This window comes from Alternaria rosae (genome assembly GCF_020736505.1).
Source record: "Alternaria rosae strain MPI-PUGE-AT-0040 chromosome Unknown BKA58scaffold_12, whole genome shotgun sequence".
In the NCBI taxonomy this organism is placed as follows: Eukaryota; Fungi; Ascomycota; class Dothideomycetes; order Pleosporales; family Pleosporaceae; genus Alternaria; species Alternaria rosae.
In genome coordinates this window covers 557,037-579,712 of record NW_025763581.1, presented here as the reverse complement: position 1 = coordinate 579,712, position 22,676 = coordinate 557,037, and the positions used below count along the sequence as shown (strand labels likewise).

The 22,676-nt window shown below is 52.4% G+C and overlaps 6 protein-coding genes across 6 annotated transcripts; 1 reads left to right on the top strand and 5 right to left on the bottom strand.

The window, feature by feature from the left end:
* Positions 1–555: 555 nt before the first annotated feature.
* On the top strand, positions 556–2,437 carry BKA58DRAFT_406185 (uncharacterized protein; the record flags this gene model as incomplete). The annotated part of the gene is made up of 4 exons (XM_046171938.1): positions 556–1,217; positions 1,269–1,586; positions 1,637–2,119; positions 2,167–2,437. 4 exons carry the CDS (start codon positions 556–558, stop codon positions 2,435–2,437), a joined length of 1,734 nt encoding a protein of 577 aa, XP_046020610.1.
* A 1,562-nt stretch (positions 2,438–3,999) lies between these two features.
* On the bottom strand, positions 4,000–6,597 carry BKA58DRAFT_325235 (heterokaryon incompatibility protein-domain-containing protein; the record flags this gene model as incomplete). Its single annotated transcript, XM_046167999.1, has 2 exons — positions 4,000–6,214; positions 6,389–6,597. The coding sequence occupies 2 exons, from the start codon at positions 6,595–6,597 to the stop codon at positions 4,000–4,002; spliced, it is 2,424 nt and encodes an 807-aa protein (XP_046020609.1).
* Positions 6,598–8,918: 2,321 nt separating this feature from the next.
* BKA58DRAFT_424685 (T5orf172 domain-containing protein) lies at positions 8,919–10,812 on the bottom strand. Its single transcript, XM_046172898.1, has 2 exons — positions 10,129–10,812; positions 8,919–10,073 (listed from the first exon to the last, which is right to left on the bottom strand). Exons 1-2 carry the CDS (start codon positions 10,569–10,571, stop codon positions 8,996–8,998), a joined length of 1,521 nt encoding a protein of 506 aa, XP_046020608.1. The 5' UTR covers positions 10,572–10,812; the 3' UTR covers positions 8,919–8,995.
* A 1,618-nt stretch (positions 10,813–12,430) lies between these two features.
* BKA58DRAFT_394142 (uncharacterized protein) lies at positions 12,431–13,207 on the bottom strand. The gene has a single exon (XM_046171163.1). The coding sequence runs from the start codon at positions 12,968–12,970 to the stop codon at positions 12,491–12,493; it is 480 nt and encodes a 159-aa protein (XP_046020607.1). The 5' UTR covers positions 12,971–13,207; the 3' UTR covers positions 12,431–12,490.
* A 955-nt stretch (positions 13,208–14,162) lies between these two features.
* BKA58DRAFT_59007 (importin subunit beta-1) lies at positions 14,163–17,471 on the bottom strand. The gene is made up of 6 exons (XM_046175584.1): positions 17,194–17,471; positions 17,077–17,135; positions 14,769–16,995; positions 14,614–14,722; positions 14,408–14,565; positions 14,163–14,302 (listed from the first exon to the last, which is right to left on the bottom strand). Exons 1-6 carry the CDS (start codon positions 17,231–17,233, stop codon positions 14,277–14,279), a joined length of 2,619 nt encoding a protein of 872 aa, XP_046020606.1. The 5' UTR covers positions 17,234–17,471; the 3' UTR covers positions 14,163–14,276.
* Positions 17,472–18,510: 1,039 nt separating this feature from the next.
* BKA58DRAFT_444556 (phosphatase 2C-like domain-containing protein) lies at positions 18,511–21,856 on the bottom strand (the record flags this gene model as incomplete). Its single annotated transcript, XM_046174075.1, has 4 exons — positions 18,511–20,271; positions 20,913–21,217; positions 21,274–21,736; positions 21,788–21,856. 4 exons carry the CDS (start codon positions 21,854–21,856, stop codon positions 18,511–18,513), a joined length of 2,598 nt encoding a protein of 865 aa, XP_046020605.1.
* Positions 21,857–22,676: the final 820 nt, after the last annotated feature.

The following is a 22,676-nucleotide window of genomic DNA, read 5'->3' as shown; positions in this document are numbered from 1 at the left end:
ATTAGACACCCACCTGTCACCACGTTGTCAAGACCGGCATTGAAGAAGGCGTTTAGCGGGTCTGCAGGGCCATTTTGGGTCGATGCAGCTTTGATGTTTGTAGATAGCTTTATGACCCACTACCTCACATAATAGTAATGCCAACAATCACTTCACTCCTGTTCACTGCTCATCTCCCCTGTCGCGCTCACCGCAGTCACCTTCGCACGTGACTTGCTGCCTATTAGTCACGCAGACCCTGCCAAGGCCCCTCCAACTTTTCAAGTTATCATGCCCAGGCCTGCCTCTCCACATTCCACTCACCCACCCATTAACACGTCGTGCTGCACCTGCAAAGCTTCAATCAAGCACCCATTTGTCAAGTGCATCTCGGTCAGGAGGTCATTCGGCAAGCGCCAGCAGTGACATTTTCTACGTCCGTTCGATATCGCAATTGAAATCAATACTTGAGCCCCAGCTCGCCATCGCAACAACACATCGCCCATTGCAGTGACATCGCGCATCACTTCCACCAGCTACGCTTATCGAGAGCTAGGAACCGCCACCGACGTCGACATGTCTACCCAAGCCGCAGTCGAGGCCCTCCTCGAGGAGACCGCCCGCGAGGTCGAGATGAAGGACGCCGAGCGCAAGCGCACCGCCAGCAGCGAGGCGCGCGACACCGACAGCCGCCGCGACGACCGCCACTCAGATCGCCGTGACCGTCGTGATAGGAGCCGAGACCGTGGGGACCGTCATCGTGAGTCCAATGGAGATCGCCGTCGCAGCCGCGATAGAGACCACCGCCGAAGAGACGGAAGCCGTCCCCGTTCTAGCAAAGGTGCTGACACAGATGAAGACCGTGATAGGCCCCGCCGCAGCAGCTCGCGCGACCGCCGTGGAGGCCGTGGAGGCCGTGACCGCGACCGCGGAGGCGACTTCTACAGCGGTGGAGGTCGTCCGCGTTCCCGCTCCCCTCGCGACCGCGGCAACGACAGGTACCGCGAGAGGTCCCGCGACCGTCGCCGCAACGGTGGTGATGACCGCCGCAACAGCCGTCGCAACAACACTCCGCCCAAGCCCGAGGTCACCGAGGACGACCGTGACAAGCGCACCATCTTCGTCCAGCAGATCTCCCAGCGTGCTGAGATGCGTCACTTGCGCAGCTTCTTCGAGCGTGTCGGCCCTGTTGTCGAAGCTCAGATCGTCAAGGACCGAGTTACCGGCCGTAGCAAGGGGTGAGTACTCACTTATCCATTCCTCATACATACATGCTAACATCCCTCCAGCGTCGGCTACGTTGAGTTCGAAGCTGAAGAGTCTGTACCTCTTGCACTGGAGCTGACTGGTCAGAAACTGAAGGGCGTCCCCATCATTGCCCAGCTTACTGAAGCCGAGAAGAACCGTGCTGCTCGTCCTTCCGAGGGCGGTGCTGCACCCGGTGCTAACGGCGCCCCCTTCCACCGTCTCTATGTCGGCAACATCCACTTCAGCGTCACCGAGAAGGATCTCCAGGAGATCTTCGAGCCTTTTGGTGAGCTTGAGCAGGTCATCCTCCAGCGCGATGAGTTGAACCCTGGCCGCTCCAAGGGATATGGTTTCGTTCAGTAAGTCCTCTGTCATGTCCACTGCAACATCATTTGCTAACACATCACAGGTTCGTTGACCCCTCGCACGCTAAGAATGCTCTCGCAGAGATGAACGGTTTCGAGCTTGCTGGCCGCCAGATCCGTGTTGGTCTCGGCAACGACAAGTTCACCCCCGAGTCGACCGCGAACCTCCTCCGTACATTCACCCAGCAGGCTCAGTCCTACCAAGGCTCTGCCTTCAGCGGTGCTGGTGGCCGAGGTGCCTATGCTGGTGGTACTGGTGGTGTCTTTGACCGTACCCATAGCAAGGACGACCGTGGCGTTAGCGGTGCCTCTGCTCTTGACGACTCCGATGTCGCTGGAGTCAACTTCAAGACCTATGACCGCAGCAGGCTCATGGACGCTCTCGCTCGCCGCGACGTTCCCGGTGACTCCAGACAGGGCGGTCAGGCTATGCCTGTACCCACCACTCGCAAGGCTCCTGCGCCAGCCCCCGCCGCTCCCATGGCTTCCAAGTGCGTCAAGATCGAGAACGTCTTTGACCCTGACGAGTAAGTCCTGAGTTTCGTCTCCCTTACATTTACTAACATATCCCTAGGGAACAGCGCAACTATGGTGACAACTGGAACAAGGAGCTTCAGCATGAGATCAAGTCCGAGTGCGACAAGAAGTATGGCAAAGTCGTTCACATCGCTGTCGACGCCAACAGCGAGGGCGACGTCTTCGTCAAGTTCGACTCTGTCTCCGGCGGTGAGAAGGCTCTTCAAGGTCTCAACGGTCGTACTTTCAACAGCCGCACCATCCGCGCTTCTTACGTCGTGGACAAGATCTACAACTCCCTATGGGGTGCTGCTGCCAGCAGGTTTTAACCGACCGGTACGTCACAACTGTCGTGGGGTGCTCGGTAGCCATTACTGCCGAGCATGCCCAACCACTCATGTGTGTACAGTCTACCCTTATCGGGCCTTACGGTTTCTTTACGGCTCACTCTCTCGGTCTACTCTTACGGTTTCTACTCTGGCACACTCTTACAACTCTGGTACGTACGGCGTTGACGGTATGATACGACTCTCTCTCTTTTCTGCTTGTTCTTCTTTTTGGGCTTCGCTTTCCAGGCTGTGCTGGCGAAGGTGTACAATGTGCAGTGCTTTGGATGGTGGAAGATGCGTTGTCAAGATCAACACGAAGGATCAACGAACGTTCAGAGGTATGATGGATGAAAGTCTTGGTGGAAACTGAAAAGATAACGCCTCGGTGGATGACGGACACGATTGTTTAGGCGGATGATGGGCGAAAGATTGTATATGGCGTGGGACGTGGCGGTGGAGGAGTGCTTACTTCGGTACGTTCTGTGAAGGACTTCGGTCTTGTTCAGATCTTTCACTTGGTCTCAGGTCTCCTCACAGACGATTGCGCATGCATCAGCGGCATTTACCGGGAAAGCGGAGGACTCATGGCTGCTAATAGCACATAGGACCAGCTCGTCTCTTCCTGTTTCCTGGATGACTTGTCTGCCAATAATCATGTGTTTAGATTCTCTCTTGGATCCCTCGTTGCTCTCTGGCCTTTTGATGTGGAGAGTTGAGGATGCGGATTGGATGCATCCGGCTTTGGCTGTAGTTGTGGTTTGACCCTTCTCCGTTGCTGACCATGTTGTTGCCTGACGTCGTGACAGGTTTCGATCCCATCATTGTTTTGTGGCTAATTAGGCTTCTTTCATCGACGTTTTTACTTCTCCGTACGACTACCAGATTGTGACTCGCTATCCTTCTGATCGCGGCGAGATCAAGTCGGTTCAGTGTCACTCGCTGTATGTCGTCGCAATCACATGGCGTCGAGCATAGAACGTGCCGGATGGTATTAGACTTGACAGGTACCATGCTCTGCTCATTTCAGTTCCACCAGCATCATTTCCATCGGCTGCATAAGTACCGCGTTGATACGCCTACTTGATTTTGCACGATCGTCCATTCGAAGATCCATTCTTCGGTCGCCTCGTGTCAGCAAGTCTTCCGCAGGACAACTGGCATTATGCATCTGCTACAGCAAACTGTCTGGCTTCACCCGTACGTGGTGACTTCTCGGAACCATACTGTGACGGAACGGCGAAGCGGGTGTATACCTTTCACCACGTCATCATTGATCCCAAGGTCACATTTACTGGTGTGCGTACTCATCGTGGCTTCCGTGGGAAATATGATCTACTTGTTGATCTTCTGGATCGGTATCTGTCATCTCCGGAAATGTAGCTTCTTTCACAGATGACAAAGAACAGAGCACACGTATACACCAGAGCTTAGTGAGTCACAGTCGTCAGGGAAGCGGAAAGACACCAATAACGCGAAGTATGTTTCGTCGCATTAACAAAAGATGAAAACCGGGTTGTCGGCATGATACACATCATGCCAGAGCAATGGCGCCAGAAGCGTTGCTAACCCAGAATGATCTCTTTCCACTCATCGTCTGAGAGTGTGAATGCCGCTTTGAAGACTTTACCAAGAGCTACACGACGATGGATACCTTCATCGGGAAATGGCTCTACCAAGAGCACAAAGTATAGGTCCCACTCCGAATCAACTCTCTCCTTTGGCAAATAATACGTCCAGACCGGAAATTCCTGTTGACTGAACGACTTGGCGTCCGAAATGGCAATGAACTCGAAGGTAGTCTGGCCAATGGCTTCGTACTTTTCCAACCAATCCTTGTTGACAACGATGGACCCGCATTTGTCGCCACGCCGGTCTGTGATATGGCATCGAGCCCTCGTTACTCCAACATCGTCTCCTTCGACGTTCGACTCGTTCGAGCGCACGATGTGGAAAGAGGTTCGCCAAGTATAGAATTGTAGAAACGGCTGATCGGGAAACTCTTTGAGATCCCCGGCGGATTGACTGGACGCTGTTATTCTGACGTGATACGGATCTTCGGGTAGCGTGAGATTGAACTCCAGCTGTTTTCTGTACTGTATCGCATCCAGCGGACCTCCCCTCAGCGGCCGACCGTAACTGTCCTGGGCTTCGCGATTGGCTACTCCGTCCAGGATCTGTCTGCTAAACTTCCTCATGCGCTTCAGATCTTTCCTACCAAAGCTGTTCTTCCTCTGACGATTCATGCTGCCTTCAGAAGCTCGTCGTGGAGGTTTGCTCGTGCGACCTTCTTCTTCTGGAGTCGAATCTGTGTCACTATCATCGTCGCTGGTATTGGCCTGGGGGATGGATGACTCCCCCGCTTGTCTTACTGAGGCGTTGTAACCCGTCCATTTCTCATCAGTACTCTGATCTCTGATCGCGCATTCCCGATCCCAAAGGCGACGAAGCGTCCCATGGCCGTCTCTAATATGCCAGTCGATCCATGTATGGTCTAGCAGCCAAGCATGAACGTCAGAGAGACAACCGTCGACCATCTGCAGTTTGTATTGGATGCCATTACTCTTCCACCCACACCACGACCAACTAGGGAACTTGATGTCTTTGTACTTTGGTTCCTTCGAGACCCTGTCGTAGTCCAGAGGGGTCAACAAGTCAACCGGCTCCCACAGAAGGGCGAGGTCGAAGTGCGACGTTGGTAGGCCGAACGCAAAAGGCGCCTGCATAGTGCTCTCCATCAGCTTACACATTCCACTGAACGCTGCTAGGATATCGAGCGGTTCGTAAAGCTCTCGCAATGTATAGAGATATACGCAATGGGCATAGAACCACATGCTGCGTTGTTTGAGCTCCGTGAGCATCTGAAGTGGAGCTTGCACCAAGTCTAGCGACCACCCTCGACCTTTTCCATCCGCGAAGATGTCTTCCGACATGCCCGTGGAGCGGCACTGAAAGTAAATCTGTCCTCTGGTGAAGATCAAGCACCGTTTGGAGAGCAGACGTTCTTGGAACGTCCAAGCGCGCGAATTCCACTTCGATGTTTTGATGCTAATTTCAGGTGGCTGGTGCAAGATCAAATGCACGTCCTCAGCATAAACTCCAATCTGCTGTTTTGGCCGCTGATCCTCGTCAAGGGCTAGTAGACCAGTCTGCGATTCACCATCCGCGGCGCAGATCGTCAGCGTAGCGTTACCGTATACGAGATGCATAGCTCGCGAGTTCAGATTCCATGAATGACTGCTATCCTGCACGATGCACAGCGCATCGATCCAGACATACCTGATTCCCAAGTCGTGCACCAGTCGGATACTCTGTGCAAGTGCTTTTGGCAGCTTCCGGATAGTAGCAGCTAAGCCACCAGATTTCCGCCGACTTTGTATGTTGCTAATCTTCGTTCGGTAATCCATTTCACCAGTGTCTCCCCAGACATAACTTACAGCCGCATACGCTTCGAACTGGAGTCGTTCATCCGTCTCTTCGAACGGCAACGGAACGAGACGGTCGTTTTCGATATCGATGACACCGAAGTACGGCTCCATCAACGTTTCAAGAAAAGGGTTCTCGATCCCAATCTTCTGAGTACACCGACGATCGTGGTTGGTCTCGCACAGCCTTAGGAACTCACGAATAAGGTTCTTTTTGTTCTCCGTTGCGCCGAAGCGGCGGCCAAGAAATTGCGTCTCTCGATTCAACTGCTTGGGGTAGTCGAGATCGGAGTTTGCGTACTTCAGTGGTGCGGCTAAGACCAAATAGGATTCGAAAGCCTTGAGCAACGCGTCGCTCCAGGTAACTCTCAGTCGTCGGGTTCGCTTCTCTCCTAGTGCGCGCCGAGGATCGACGGATAGACGGCCGTCCATTTCCCATGTGAGATGGCAGACTGCCTCGGTAGCATCGATGTCTTTCAAGACGTCTTTCGCGATAGAGTTTATGACGAGATGGCAGAGAGGGCAGGACTCCGCTCTTGTTTTGATGCTGTCAAGAGTCCCCAGACGGAACCGCTCGTTAGCCAGCCTCAGGGAATCGAGCGACGGGCGAATTTCTGCTGCTTTGTCATCCTCGATTACGAACTTCTCGATGCTGAGATTGAGGGATGCGCATTCCTTGCATGGCCGCCGCTCGACTCTAGTCGCGACCACACTAGTTTCGGCGGTCGCGTTCGGCATCGACCCTTCCATTGGCGGCTCGGATTCAGTCGTCATCGCCCAGTGGAGGGCTTTGGGGTTTCGCGTGTCTTAATCGAAGATTGGCAGTTGTTTCCAGGCCTGACCTTATAATCAGCAAGCAGACTCTCACTGATTTGTTAGACCCCGCAGCTCGTTAGAACGAGCCTGGTCTTGCGACTTGCTTTGACAACTATCTGATTCGAGCCTGCACATCAAAGTTCCGAACCAGACTTTTAAATGCAGCGCGGAAACCTTTGCGACGGGGTAGCTGAACCGCTGTCACTTCGCTCCCACCCCCGCCATCAGCTTCCTTCTTCCAGCCCCCATAGCCCCCACCATCATGACGACCAAACTAGTCATATTAAGCGATGCATAGACGAGAATACTGTGAAATCACGCGAACGAGATCCAAACAAGAGAAGGCAGAACCAGCGTAGTCGTTCAGCCCGCATCGTTGGTGGGTGGCTCCCTTGTGTAATTGGACCACGTTCGATCTTCGGGAAGGTCCAGCCGCACCCGTCCGCATCAGCAAGAATACATGCATGCATGCCGAACATGCTCCCAAATAGTAAGAGGTTGCAGTATGCGCGTTGGTTTTCTTAGCCACCTCCCCATCTGAGCTGAGCGGATCTCTTTGCAGATTAGACTGCATGACCCTCGACGCGCACGTCAACGCCTCCGATGGCAGCCAAAGCAATAACACCCCATAGACCTTCGCCCAGCCAATATTTCGTTATCTCAATCGCTCTATACTCGGCTGACTGCTTTCCACCATGACATTACTGCGGAATCTTCCTTCACCGATGTAGCTTCGCTCGCTCGACACACACCGCGTATATTAATGTCAAACCCACTTCTTCCTTCACATACGACCATAGGACAATGAGAATCATTTTACCCTCGCCATCCGTCAAAACTCGCGTTCCGTGTTAAGGTTAATTAACTGAGATTCGTCTTTAGTTACCCGTTTTAGGAATCGCGACTCTCTCTGTAGCCCCCATCTCTATAGCCCTAAATAACTATTAATATTTATTTAACATTCCTGTACGCGTCTAACAGTACTCGCTGCAATAACAGCGCACTGAGTTAAGGATGAGCTGCCGCCAGGATCGGGCTCATAACCTTCCTGTCTTCCTCACATTGTCTTCGCTGCAGTTCTACGGTCCAGCTCCTCCGCTTGCTTAACATGGGACCCAAGAAGATTAAGGATGGTTCAAATTTGTACTCTCTCGTTCAACTCGAGAAATACCCGACTCCGATTAGAGAGGAAGACGTGAAAGAAGTCAGACCTGGCTGACGATGTATACTATTCTGCACCATGATCAGTAGTACCTTTTTGGTTGCGAAGTGTAGTGGTGCAGGGCTGCGTACTGACATTAATCTATGAAGTATACTGATATAACTTGTAACGTACTCCACAAGAGAATGATACTATAGGGAGTACTTGGGCAGGCACTAAGATATTAGTATAGGTTTGTATTAAAACAAATCCTCAAGGAGCTCTAAAGACTTCTAGAGGGATACTATATACCTACAGCACGTAATCGTGGCTAGTGCCTGTGGCATTAGAACATCGTGGCATAACTTGCGCTTTGCGCGTTAGGAGATAGACAAGAATTATCTCACGACCTCTGTAACTAGTGTAGTAATCTAGAGCTTTTCTCTTGCTGTTTTCGTGTAAAGCAAATACTATTGCCTATAACTACCCGAAGCATAGTTGCAAAAGTTCATTCGTGTCCTGTTTGGTCCGACTGAGCCTGCATTATTGTGTAAAGTACTAATGGCTTTACACTACAAGATGAGATCACTCTAGACTTATTACCGGTTTTCCGAAGTACTAGTAAGCATGATATGTCCTGTTTGTAACGAAGAAGCAGCCACCCAGAGCGGAGACTCTATAGATAGTGCAGCGCGTCGCAGGAAGGATGTCCGTTGTGGATGGAATACCTTTAGGCGTGATGTGCGAGAGCGAGGAGCTTTCAAGGTTCCAGTTTGGGGACTGGGGCGGGGAAGCCTTGCACCGGCCACATTGTAGCTACCCACCACCCTCTTCAACAACAGTCGCATCACAACACGTACGCCTCACTAGCAGAGGCAGAGCTGCGACCGCATTACTCGAAAACTCAGTGACCGTCTTGATAAGTTCTCGCGAAGTTGCCATTAAAGCCGACAACACAATGATCTTGTGAATGCACAACTCATGAAGTCGTCCTGCCCCCTCCAAGTCGACCTATTTTAGGACGTAATCTGCGTATCCTGCATCGCGTACGAAATGACGAGTGATAGAGACATAAAGCAGAGCGAGAACTTCAACTCATTACTGGCTGTAACTGGTAGGTGTATTTTGCATATTTACACAAGTTTATGGTTGACAGTTTTGTCTGCAGCACTGTGCTTATCAGTCTTCGATTGTCAAAGGTCGACATATTTCGCTTGTATGGTCGAGAAAGGACGGTTTGAGCACCCATTCTCCATGATCAGTCTGCACATATGGCTCCAGCAACATCCAGGCTTTCCATTTCTGGAAAACCTTGAAGGCATGTTCCTTAGAGACACAAAACCACTCTTTGTGGTATAATTTTCCCATAGTTTCCCAATTCCTCATTCGTGGGAAACTTTCCATAGCTTGCGCACGTGCCTCTTCGCGTGGTTTACTACAGCCAGTGCATTCTATACGCATCCGGTAGTTCTTAAGCTCCGTGTGTATGAGTCTTTCCACTTGATAGGCGAATGGCACTACCATTTCTGTCTCTTTATAGAGTTGCGGGTCGGACGCATACTCTCTCTTACACGAACGACTCCACGTTTGTAAGCGTTCCTCGACACCGATCGATTTAGTATGACCAATCTTTAGGATTTGGGGAAAGTCTTTGCGCCAGAACATAAGTATTGATCCTTGCTGAGGCATAGCAGCTCGTTGTATCGTTCCCCTGAGAGCGAGTTCAACTGTGAGGTTTCTGGAGCCGGAAGGTTGCCAAAATCGGGCGCTGGCATTCTGTGACTGGATATGGACCATTGCGAAGCTTTCGATATCGTTATCGACCACTTCAACTCTCTGTATCGCGCTCTGATCCTGACACGATGACCCAGAATCGGCAGGTATAGACGGTCTGGACACAGGGCTCGGAATTGCCGTATCCTGGGTTGTGTTTGTTCTTGACCGAGCTAAATGATCTTCAATCTTGGAGTTAAGAAGCTCAATCGAATCTAATACTTGCTGCGAGAGCTCTGGGTTGAAGCGACCCGTATAGGTGTCGATTTGTTTGCGGATATTGTCCATTTGTGCATTGCGATCGTTCGCAGCCTCTAGTCGCATGTCTTGGAGGGTCTGCACAACGTTGTCCACAGACGTCGTTGTAGCAAGAGAGTTGAGTCGAGTATCAAAGCTGTTCTGGAAACTCTCCATCTGGGAGTTGAGGCCGTTCAAGGTCTGCGGAAGGGCCTCGGGGGAAGTTCCCGCTTTCTCTTGCCGTTCGCTAAAAACAGTCAATTTCAGCCTACTCTAGTCTTCTCAAAATTTGTAGTACTTACGCGTTGATTAGAAGTAATTGCATGTTGATAACATTGATCCGGAGCCCCATGGCAGCAGTAAGCTCGGATAGCTCTTTTTTTACTTGAAGACCCCAGTGTACCTTGCGTGCAGTCCTTCTAGTCCGGTCGATAATACAATCACTTCTTGTATCGAGGTTCCCGAGGCTGGGCTCTAGAGCTTTGATCTTTGAGAGAAATGTGTTGAGTGGGATATAACATTGATGTCCGAGTAATTGTAACTTGTCGAGTTGCTGAGGATCAATATCTGCAGAATAGGCACTTTGCACACCTCGCAGCAATCCCTCAAGGCCTTGTAGCTCACTAATGGTCTGATTGTACTGCGAGCTCGCACCATCTGTTTCGCGTAAGGCTATGTTGACCTTGTGGACCAGATGAATTGCTGCCATAAAATCTCCTGCAGAGAATCCGAAAGGAACAGCCATGATCCAGATAGAAATAGGTGCACTGGTGTGGTAACAACGAGATGACGATCAGAGTGTAGAAGCGATATGAATGGTAGGTAGCTAGCTAGCCTTCGAAATTAGCATACACCTAGGATCAATAACTTCCCGACATGCTTTAATAGTATATGAGACGAAGGGAAGGCTGAAGGCGATTCGCAAGGCTGACAGCTCCGTGACTGTGCCACAAGCGCGCATTGAGCGCACGGACACGGTACAGCGGGTCCTCTTTTGCTTTTTTGTCGCGGTCAGCTACGGTACCAGTACCTTGTCCGTGCGCGTTTTGGCTATGGTCGAGTTTTGGCCACCTAACAACACGATAACGTAGGTGCATGCTTCGACACGTAGCAGGCTGTGAGGAGAACTTGGGCAGGCACTAAGATATAGGTATAGGCTTGTATTGAGACGAATTCTTGAGGAGCTATTAAGACTCCTAGAAGGATGATATATGCCTATGGCACGGGATCATGGCTGGTGAGGGCCGACGGTGGCCCAAAGGGTCCCCGATGGCTTGCCTGCCTGTGGCCAGGGCCTGTGGCGTTGGAACATAGTGACACTACTCGCGCTCGCATCGCTGCCTTTGTATTAGCGCTTACTATTTTTCCTTCGTGCATGATACTCTAATACTATCTAACTTAGCACCCGGCACAGATACCTCGTAATCGCTACTGTGGCTTGGTAGCGATTCGTCTCTAGTCTTTCAAGGACAATACACCTGATTATTCTCTGATATCGTGCATCTAGTATTCAACTGACTATATTGTTTGACACCCTGCTGTTATATATATTTTAATGTTTTTTTACCCGTCTTTTTACTCCATGTCCGGAACAGGCAGGTAGGCGGACGGGCAGAGAAAGATGGATCTTCTACGATCTTAACACACCTGCCGCAAGATCATCCACCACGCTGTCTTGCGCTACTCCAATCTTCGCATCTATCAGTTTGTCAGCCAGATCGTCCATGTCTGCATCATCAGAGGAAGCCCTATCGTGTTTTTTCTTTTAATCCCAAGCGTCTTTCCTTGCATCTTCTCCAAGTGGGACCTTGTTCTCCTCTACTTCCATCCCTCCCTTGCATTCCTTCCTCATATCCTAAACCCCATTTATCGTGTCTCTTCTCTGTCCCAAAGCCTTGAACCCCTCTCACCATCTCCATCGGCTGCTTCACAGATCCTACCTCCATTCTCTACGGCTTTTAGCACTGCTTCGTACGTCCAAAGCTGTATATTCGTTTCCATGTTGTCTGTCAGCTTCCGCGAGGCCGCGGGGTTCTTTTTGTGCTCCTCGACGTATCGCAGGTACTGGTTGCGTATACGGTCTTCGATGCATACCGGGCGGATAAATGAATACGGATGTAGGTTTTTCTGTCGTCTAAGCCGAGAGAGTGGAAGTTGGGGTTTCGTGGCGTAAATACTATGGGTTCAATTTGTTGAGCGTGGCGACTTTAGGGCTGGTGAGGGTATGGAGGGTGTGGAAGGTGGTTTGATGGTGTGTTCGCAGTCTAGAGTATGGAGGGGGGTGGACGGGCTTTCGCAGTGGCTTCGGGGGCGACGGCTTTGTGAGCGCCATGGGTAGGTGATTGCGGGGTTGATCGTGTAAGTGGCGGGTGGGAAGAATGTGCGGTTGAGTTTGAGTGAAATGGCGCATTGTGGTGATGGGGCTGTGAAGATACTATGTGAAGACTTTGAGGGTAGAGCAGTGGAAGTGCAAGTGTAGTAAGACTGGTTTTGGTCACAACTTTGTAGAAGTTTGCATGTCCTCGACATACAGAATACCGTTCCGCTAAGAGCGGATTCGACTTGGCGGTAGAGTGTCTTTAACGAAATCAGCGCCGAGCCACTCCCTCCTACCAGGCAGACTGCCTTCCAACCACCAATTTAAGCGCGGCCTAATTTACCAACTCACTTCCCCTTCCTCCGATACGGCGTCGCCATTCCTCCACTCAGCCTCCCACCCTGCACATCCCACTCGGCCGCACTCGCCGCTCCAGCCCTGTCCTCAGAAACATCATAGTCGCCAAAGTTTCTTTCCTTAAAATCATTCCAGCGTTCGCGAAGCGTTTTCTTCTTACGGTCTGCTCGTCGCTGAGCATCTAAATCGGTATATTCAGAACCAAGGACTGCCGCGATGGTACTTGCGGGTGCGCCAGTTCTGTGTTGATTTGTGGGCTTAGGTCGTGAAGTGGGCCCCTTTTGCAGGTCAGTAGGCGAAGTGGATTGGTTATCAGGATATTTTGGTGGCTGGGCTGATGGCTCAGCGTCGCAGTAGATTGGTGGTGTCTCGTCGGGATCGATGTTGTTTCTGTTAGCATTGGTGTTGGTGATGGCATCAGTCGAATCTGATTTTTCGATGCCCTGAGTGTAATCCGATTTCGCGCTCATATTGTGCCTAGGGAGAGTGTCGCAAGTGGCTATTGGATTCGCAGTGTTGTCAATGCGATGGGAGTTGTTTTGTGCATGATAACGGTGACATAAGTGGGGCCAATAGCGCCAATGCTTGGTTGACGTAGGGTAGGGTGGCTTATTTGATACGAGCTCCTCTGTACAGATGCCCAGGTGGCACAGCAAGGTCAACACTTCTACGGTAAAAGACTCCACGTGCCGTAACTCCGATGTGTCATTTGAATGGCCTGTTCGATCTCCTTAACTTATTAGTTGGGTGAACAATGGCTATAAAGAGACGATGGAGGTGAAGAGCAAGAGTTGTTGTAGTGAAACGGAGAGTTCGGTAGAATCCACTTCGACTGCTGTTAGCATGAATGCAAATCGCGGGGAGTCTTACAATACCGCAACACCCGCAATATGATGGCATCTCAAAGACACCGGCAACTAAGCACACACATCCTCACATCAGCATCTCAACATCAAGTCTACGCAGTAATCATTACAACTATAAACCACCAGCCAGCAAGTATACCCATTCCACAGAAACAAACCACTTCGAAGTTAAAGTAGTCAAAGTGGTATAAACGCCTATTTCCAATATTGTGCTGAGGGAAGTTGAAGCCCCGAAGGAGGAAGAAGAAAAAGTGAGTGTACAAAAAAGGGGGTGTGAATGAATCTATTATTCTCCTTGGCAAGTATAAGAGCTATAACAGCTTTCCTTTGCCTTACAAGACTTTTGGTGCTACATGATTGGGTTGGAGAGGGTGCTATGCGATTCGGGTTTGACGATAGTTTGGGGGATGCGCATTGTGCTGGGGCTGGGAGTTGCGGGGTCGGGCGGGGTGCTGAGTGCTGGATGTCTTTCGCGCCAACTTCAGGAAGTACCGGGATGGCCGCAGCCACGTGGAGTTGTGTCCATGGCTAGACGAAAGATTTCGAAACCATTAATCCGTTCCCAATGCCCAGAAACATGCCCAAAATCATTGACATCGTCGTTTCGCGGAGAGTCGAATCTATCTCCTCCTCCGAAGTGGGACGCATACGACGACGTTGCTCTACCAAGGATTTCCGGGTAGCTGCGAGAGACGTAGACCGATGACTCCGGGGGAGCGAAGTTCCGTGCGCGACGACATTCTTCGAACGGATGGGCTCCGTGCTGTGCTTCGAGGTGCTGGAATACGCGAGGGGGAGCTAGAACCTATGTTTTAGCCACATGCTAGACGATACCTCAGAGAGGTTATCCAACATATTGGCCAACGCATGGTTCAAGCAGTGCTGGGGGAGGGAAGGGGTATCAAGACAATCAGGCCATTACGCCTTGGTTGCCGCCTGGGGAGGGGAAGTCAGTGGGCTGAGGTATATACATAAAGTGGGGATGCCGATTCTACTAGAGAGGAGCGGGGCGGAGGTAGGGGTTGTTGCTGAGCGACGTACCGACTTGACGCTTGATCTGCTCACGTGCCCATCGAGCGGTATCTCGGGTTCGGCCGCTGAAGTCTGCATTTGCGCGTGTCTCCCTCGCCATTGCGGTAAGGAACTCGTGACGGAAGTACTCCCTGAAGTCACCAGCTGGGAACGCATCCGCGAGGTCACTAGATAACATTAGTGGGATGTTTTGCAATAGAGATGCCTGTACTTACCCGATAACACCACATGACGATCGGAGAAGAGCCTCAGTGCGGTTGCTGTCTGCCTGGATGGTGCGTAGAAGATCGAAGATCGAGTCCAGGTAGGGAACGATGAGTTGAGCTGTAGCTGTTAGCGAATGATCAACGTCTTAGATTATGACACTTACTCTTGTTGCTGCTCTTCATGGCAACAATGCAACCATCCCATGCGTCCATGATACCCTCACGAAGAGAGGTAATGTAGTCAATCATCTCGTAGTTGCCCTCCGTGGTCAATGTGACCTGTCCAGCCTGTTGGAGCACTTGAGCAACAACAGTCAGGTAAGTCTCGAATGCGCCGTGGATGGCATGTGCGATATCACCGAAGCATTGCAAGATAGCTGGCTTGAGCTGATTGCCGAGTTGAGGGCTGCGGAGGTTGTGAAGAAGAGAGTTCATGAAAGCATCGCAGAATGGCTGAACGTTCTCGCCCAGGGATCGGGTGATGTCGGATACCAGTCCAATGGCCATGGAGCAGAGTGCGGGCTCTTCCTGGTTGTTGAGAGCGTTGTACAGGAATGGAGAGAAAGCCTCCATGTACTTCTGGAAGTCCTCCTCGAGAGCCGTTGCGATCGAACCAATGGCAGCAAAGACAGTGTCTGGGACACTGGACTTGGGAGGCAGAGATGAAAGCAGACTCAGTAGCGCCTGCATGATGCGGTCGGCTTGGGGCCTGATGTCGCTCTCCATGCGCTGGATGATGGCCATGATGACACTGGCCAAGCTAGTCTGCATCTCTTCGAGAGTCAGCTTGTCCTCGACGTTGACGACCTGCGATTGGAGTGCCATGGACTTCTCGAGACGCTCAAGAATGACGTTGGCAAGCTCGTTGACCAGAGGAACGCTGTCACCGGCGGCGTTGTTGACGAAGGAGTTGAGTACTTCGTATGCGGCTGTGCGGAGAGTGTTGTCGGCGTCAGCACGCTCGGTGACCTGCAAGAGGCTCTGCACGCTCTGAGCGAAATGGGGCGACAATGGGTTGGTCGTGCAACCGGGCTCTCCGGCGAACCTGTCAGCCAAGTTCATCAATGACCAACAGCACGATGCGGCCATCTTAGGGTTGCTGGCAAGGCCATTGAAGAGAGCGCCGATCAGGGGAGGCAGATGCTGCTGCGCGTCGAGCGCACTAGGAACAGCCTCGCAAATGCGGCCCAAAGCGTACGCAGCGGAGTCCTTGACATGAATATTCTGGTCGTCCATCATTCCAATTAAAGTGGGCAGAGCTTGCTTGACAATGGGGTCTAGCACACTCTCCTCGGGACCCTCCATGATGGCACCAAAGGCGGAAACGGACGCATCACGGTAGTGCCAGTCTTCGGAGCGGATGTACTTCTCGATGAAAGCAAGAACTGGGGGCATAACACCGCTACCAACACACTGTGCCCAGAGCTGCAAACATTGGTAGGCTGCGCGGGAAGTGTTGTACTCGTTGTCGTCGGCATCTTCGTCTTGCTTGGCGAGAAGCTCGAGAAGCACTGGCACGACCTCTTGTGTGGCAACTCGGGCAAAGTTAAAGTATTCACGGAGCTCGGTGGAGCCCTCGGCTTGAGCTTGGGTGTTGTCGTCCTCGATGGCGATTTCCTCCTCGCAGACGGTGCACCAGAACTCGACAGCCAGCTTGGCAACATCCTCTTCCTCGCTCTTCATGCCTTGGATGGTTAGACCGAATAGCGCCTTCTCCATGTAGAAGCGCATCTTGTCGTAGTACAGACCCATGATGCGGTTGAGACATCCGTACGAGCCCTGCTGGATGCGGCTGTCGTCCGCCTGTGTGGCTTCGCAGATGACCTGCATAATGTAGTTGCGCTCGCCTTCATTGTCAAAGTTGGAACGTACAAACTCGATCGAGTCGCTGAGCGCGTTGATGGCGGCTACACGGACGTCGTTGTTGGCCTCCTCCTTGCGGGCACCCTGGACGACAGCCGTCAGGATAGCGTTGGAGTGCTGTGCTAGCGCGTCCCTCAACTCTACGTCGTCTGTGTCACAAACGAAACCGATTGTGGTAAGCGAAGATTGCTTTTGGGCGTCGCTGCCCTGACCGACACTCTCGACGAGCGAGGTCATGAGCTCCGGCCATTGATTGCGGGGTATCTCGATAGCAGCGACGGAGGCGATGAACTGTGCGGCGGCCGAGCCTACATTCTTGTTGGGTGTGGCCAGAGTCCGCAGGGCCATGTCCTTGACCTGCTGCTTGATCTGGGTGTCGAGGTTGAGCCATCGTTCTTGGACCTGACGTAACCGGGCATACTCGCGAGCGGTGAAGGCGTTCTTCAGGGCCAGGGCGGCGGCCTGTCGGATCTGGGGCGCGGCTTGTTCATTTGCGAGTTCGCCGCCGAGGACGGTGAGGTATTGAGGCTGGTGGGAGAGACGTGTTAGTGGACATGTTCTGGCTATGTCTCGGGGGGCGTGCAGCCTTCTTACTGCGGGGAGACTTACGAAGTTGGAGTCGGCAGCCTGGATGAGCTGTTGCTCGGCGCTGTTACGGATGCTAGCGTCTGCAGAAGGGTCAGTCGAGCTTCTGGAAAAGTGCGGGTCTCAGTAAAGGCAGCATACCGGCGGAGTAGGTCCCCTCCAACACCTGGTTGATATCCATAACTGCTGAAGGGTGCTTCAAAGATTTAGGCGGGGTATCTGGCGGTGGGAAGAATTAAAGGGCCGCGGTGGCGGGAGAAGCAGAAGGTGGTGCGGCAGGAAGGTAGGGAGTGGTAAGGTTGCGGAGGGCGTCCGTCGTAGGGAGGGAATTTGAAGCGAAAGAAGGTCGAGCGTAGACAGGCCTAGTTCACGTGTTGTTTTCCTCCTAAAGGGTCTGCCCCACTAACAGTGCGGACTTTGGTGCAAGGAGACGGGCGTAAGGGCAGCCAGTCAAAGAGCAGCAAGCAAGAAGCAAACACGGCGTTTGATAGTGAGACGGCGTCGTGAGGGTGAGGGTGAGAAGAGAAATTTATTCTTCCGCTGCTTCAGGCACCGTCGATGGGTTCGTTGTAGGAAGGAGCGGCGCCCGCCTGGCAACGGCGCATTGGCTCGCTTGCGCATCGTGCTTTCCCCCCCAGATTGAGCTCGCCCTCCCGCATGCAGCCCTGTGGAAGCCATGACACTGAACGAGGGTCCTACCGTCTTGCACAGACACTGCATAGAGTTATGACATCCCGCTTAGTCGCTGTGCATCTCGAACTGTTATCACTGTTACATCGCGCCGCTGTGGTTCTGTTCGAAGCCAAGCCAAGCGACTACCTGCAGCCCGTCAATCACCTCGAGGCTATTGGACCACACGCGCGCATCATGACGAATCGCATCGATGCAAAACCCCTAGAACGCGAACATCATCATCTTGGAAGTTCCGATTCATCGCGGCAGCCTACATCGCGGATGTCTTTAAAGTAGTTGGTAGCGACGGCAGCCTACAGCTGAACCTATATTTGAACGACTAGAAGAGGTCACGGCGAACGACCTTTCGCTTGAACATAGGCTCACGGACGACTGTGTGCCGGAGGTAAATGCTCACGTGTCAGGCATTTCATCCATGGAGTAGGCAGAGTTGCTCTTACCAGTCCTATCTGGCGGGAGCTCTTTGGTGCTACTGAAAGATGGTTTGACTAGGCTTGAACTATGTCCCCTGACAAGTACCAATATGTACGAAAAAGCTTGTTCTCTCTGAGGTGTACCGTATAGATACAAGCTGCGAGGGAGACATACACGGCATCGCGTTTCACAGTACAACGAGAGTAGACACGATATGTACTCCTTCATAGGAGGATCGATATAGTAAACCTTTTTACAATGCATCCAACCCACCCGCTATGTTTCCAACAAACATCTATCATGTACCATGATCCCCTCAATCCAAACCCTTCTAAAAAAGAAACAATGCATTCACATCCTCCCACTAGCCCTCGGATTCTCTGCCTCCTGCCTCCTCCAATCTCTCATCTCCTTCGTCCCCAGACTCCCCAATCCCCCCTCTCCCCTCCTCTCCCAACCCCCCAACCTAACAACCAAGCCCGTCGCATTATCTGCGCCCTCACTTCCCGTACTCGTCTCGGTAGCAAAAGCCACCACATCGCGCGCCGCCTGTTCCGGCGTCTTAGCCTCTTTAACAATATCCACAATCTCCTGGTCTGACAAATGGCCCGACACACCATCCGAACATAAGATGAGGAACGAGTATTCTGCAGGCGACAGTTCTATACGTCTGATTTCGGGTTCGGCACTCACGCCCACGCGTTTGTGTGCCATGTCGCCGAAAGAACGGGTATTGGCGAGACCGGACATGCGTTCTTCGCCAAAGGAGTCGGTGACGAAGGAGGCGGCGAAGCGGCGGAGGCGGGTGGCTTCTTCGGGGAGGGAGGGGTGGTGGTTCGATGTTAGGGGTACGGCGAGGCCGGTGGCGGTGTTGCAGAGGAGGATTCGCGTGTCGCCGACATGGGCGGTTATGAGTGAGGAGGGCGAGGATGGGTGCCAGAAGGGTGAAGGTGTAGGCGTCGAGATGAGGGCGACGCTGCAGGTGCTGCCTCCTTTGAAGCGGCTTGTGCCGCCGATGTTTTTGCTGGTTTGGCGGGAGGGTTGGCCGAGGATGTCGTCGTCGTTCAGAGCCTTATCTGCGCGGACGGGGTCTTCTTCTTTTTTGCCTACTTGCGCGGCGACGAAGTCGTAGTCGGCTTTGAGGAAGGCGTATTCGAGGACGGTCTCAATTCCGATGCCTTCTTTGACATCTTCGGGTATTGTTGGATTGCTGGTGTGGCGCTTCTCAATGACTTCTTTCTCGGCTGGATGGCCGCGTCCGCCCGCGGACATGGAGAAGTACTCGGGCTTGAAGCGTCTGAAGTATCCGCCTACGAGCTCTTTCCATTGCTTGACTAGCTGCTGCTCGAGATCTTCAGCTTTTCGTACACTGTCTGACTGTCGCACTGGAGCTACGCCTTCGATTGGTCCGTCCATGGACTTGGAGCCGGCAGTTGGCAGCTGATCTTTACTTCCAGGTTGTGGCGGCTTCATAGCTGTCGTGCCCGGTGGCGTATGCGTCTCTATGGCGTCTAGGCTCTCTTTGTCCCTCTGTCTTCGGTCGCCAGAAGAAGCCTCGCCCTTGGCCTTTGGGTTGCCAGACTGAGTCTCGGTTCTTCCCCGTGTAAGACTGCTCGTGAGCTCGAACTGCTTGGTGGCCTTCTCGAGGTAATCGTGCAGCTGCTCCCTCAAGAAGCCAGAGCACTCAGCGCCGCCATGGCCATCGAAGACGCCAAAGTAGAAGACCTGTGGATCGCCACTCACGCCTACGTCTGGCGTGACCTCGGTGTCCGCGCTCTGTCCCTTTCGGCTCAGAGAAATGGGGCGCCGCCGTGCGAAAGCGGGGAGGTCAATGGTGCCCGCCTGGAACGCATCCTCGTTGTATGGCCGCGACCCTCGCGACAACGAGACGCCGAAATGATGTTTTGCGCTCTTCAATGGTATGCGTACTACGGTCATTTCGCGCGACGTGCCCACGACGGCAGCCGGCGACCGCCCCGACTTGTCCGCATTGTACGGGGTGCTCTTGTCGCGTGGGAGCTTGTGGTGCAGCGCAGGCTGGGCGACTCGCGAGTCTGGATGCAGCGACGTCGAGGGTATGTGGGTTATGAAGTATTCGTGGAAGCAGCGTCGCTGGCGGGGGTGGTGGTATGCTGAGGGGAGCCCGGGGGCGTGGGCGCAGATGCATGCAACTCGGCGTCTTATCGTGCCTCGTTGGAGGTGGAGGTTCGGTTTCCACATGTCGTCTCTTGCTGCGAAGGACGCATGGCGCGGTTAGGTGGGTAGTTATGTCATGGTTGGTGACCTTGGGATAACCAATTCCAAGCTCCAAACTCGCCATGTTCCGCTGTTCCTGGGGCCGCACTCCCGCCTTTGCCTTTTTCGGCACGTCATCCGTTGGGCCTGCTCCACCACGCCATCAGGGCGCCGAGGTAATGTTGAACACCACAACATTCATCGATATTCGAGAGGCCTAGGAAGAGTCGATTGCCCTTGTTTGGTTAGTTAACAGTAAACCAACTGAATGCAGATTGTAACACCACATCAAATCGACGACATAGTCCAACACGGCAATACATCCGGGGGCGAGGAGGTACAACAGTTTTAATCCTAAAGTAATATTTGGATTGTGGACAGCACGTAAAGTCCTCCTGGGTCTTTTATGGAACTTTTAATATCCTACATACGCGTAATCGCATGTCCATGCATTATATCATATTATCATCTCTCGTTGGTCGTGCACCTGGGGCTGGGCTCATCCTGCCCTTCACTACAATCATCCTCTGCACATCCGCCGTCGCAACAATCGTTGGACTCCACGGGTCTAGATCCTCGCTGATTCTGTATACGGTGTGCTTCTGGTTGTTCTTCATCTCCTGCGCAACCATGTCTTGGCTCCTCAGCGCAATGGAGTCGTCAGATGGGAGAGACCCCTTGCGTGAGTTAGAATAAGAAGACGCCTTTGACCGAACATCGGACGCGATCTTGCGGAAGAGCGGCCTGAGGATGGCGATTGAGGCTGCGATTATTCCTGTGCCCGGCTCGGCGGTCGCCCATATCGTTGCTTTGACGGTATCGACTAGATAGTCGTTAGTATATTCTCGGCTGATATCATATAGGTGAGGGAAGACTCACCATGTAGCCCTGGGCCATTATAGCCCAGTCCCTTCAGGTAGACCATTCTAAGAATCGAGCTCACACTTCCCACCGCACCGAGCGCCATAACCATGCTGACACTAATCTTGCTCCTTCGGTCGAGGTCGCTATCCAATAGAACGGAGATCGGTATCAATACGAACGTCCAGTCAGCGATCACGTTGATGACGCCGTAGAGATACCCGGACGTGAGAACAAGAACAGATGGCAGGCAATTGGGTGAAGACGGTGATCGCAGGTTATCGGCGAGGCGTGTTGGGTCGCCGCAATGGAAAATAATGATCAGGACGTAGTAGAGGCCGTATGTTCCGCTGATGACGAGAATGACGTGGAATAGATGCTTTTGCCATCTCTTTGTAAGGACCCTTAGGAAGAAGAGACCTAGCGAGACCTTGAGAAAGCTCGTCGTAAGTACATAAAAGACTTCGGAAAGTTGAATAAACTACGGTCTTATTAGCATTCTGCATGATGACTGATCTGGACGCATACTCACAATTAAAGTAACGTGGATGTCCTCTTCACCGAAGAGTTTTCGGTCCATGCTCCGAAAGGTGATGGCCATTATGAAAGCGCAATAGCAAGTAAACAGTAAAAGTGAGGCCACCATAGCAGCGTCGTCCCAACCTGGAGATCTCGTGATGCGATACCGGACCCATAACCGCAAACCGACCGTGATATAGCTCAAAATGATAAGTATTATTATACCGTAGAAGGTGATTCGACCAAGGAGCACCAGCTCCTGAAGCTTCTCGCTTGCCATAGTTTAGGTGAAAATTAACATTGATGTAAAGAAATACGGTCCGAAATTGGAGGAAGGACCAACCACGCACTGGCGGAAGATTGACAGTCGAGAAGTAGCACGACGCTGAAGGATCCGAGCTGCAGGTAGAGGTAGCCGCGCATTATGAACGCATGGCCTTGAGCATGATAGCCCTGGCAGTAGACATCCCGGTAGAACGCGTTGCATGCATGGTGAGGGATCGGGTGTGTGGTATGGGTCATGAACTTTGTTATTCTGCAGGCCTTCACCGATTGGTTACTGACGTAGATGGTAACCCGAATGGTTTGTGAATGACCTGGATGTCGCAGCTCAAGCATCCCAGATGTTTGGTGTTTAGAAATGTAACCCATGCGGATCAAACCCCGCCACAGTGTTCTCGGCAGTCCGAAGAATGTTTGATGCGTGGGAGCCCCTGTTGTCAAGGTCAAGGTGTCTCGAGAGGCCCGTCGATCTTGAAACACTGTGTCCACACCTAGACGGTGGCATGAGCACCGAGGTCAAGTACGCTGGGGAAGCTGGCCTCATCGATGACGGCATGAAAGAAAGCCTTGCCGAGTTGCAAAGTCGGATGATGTCAAAGTCTGGATATGCCTGTGAGAAG

Excerpts from the sequence above, each read along its gene's own strand:
- BKA58DRAFT_394142 (XM_046171163.1), bottom strand. The coding sequence starts at position 12,970 with ATGAGCGCGAAATCGGATTACACTCAGGGCATCGAAAAATCAGATTCG.
- BKA58DRAFT_59007 (XM_046175584.1), bottom strand. The coding sequence starts at position 17,233 with ATGGATATCAACCAGGTGTTGGAGGGGACCTACTCCGCCG. Across the intron at positions 17,136-17,193 it reads GGAGGGGACCTACTCCGCCG|ACGCTAGCATCCGTAACAGC; the intron begins GTATGCTGCCTT and ends ACCCTTCTGCAG. Across the intron at positions 16,996-17,076 it reads AGGCTGCCGACTCCAACTTC|CCTCAATACCTCACCGTCCT; the intron begins GTAAGTCTCCCC and ends CTCTCCCACCAG.
- BKA58DRAFT_424685 (XM_046172898.1), bottom strand. The coding sequence starts at position 10,571 with ATGGCTGTTCCTTTCGGATTCTCTGCAGGAGATTTTATGGCAGCAATT. Across the intron at positions 10,074-10,128 it reads CAATTACTTCTAATCAACGC|CGAACGGCAAGAGAAAGCGG; the intron begins GTAAGTACTACA and ends GACTGTTTTTAG.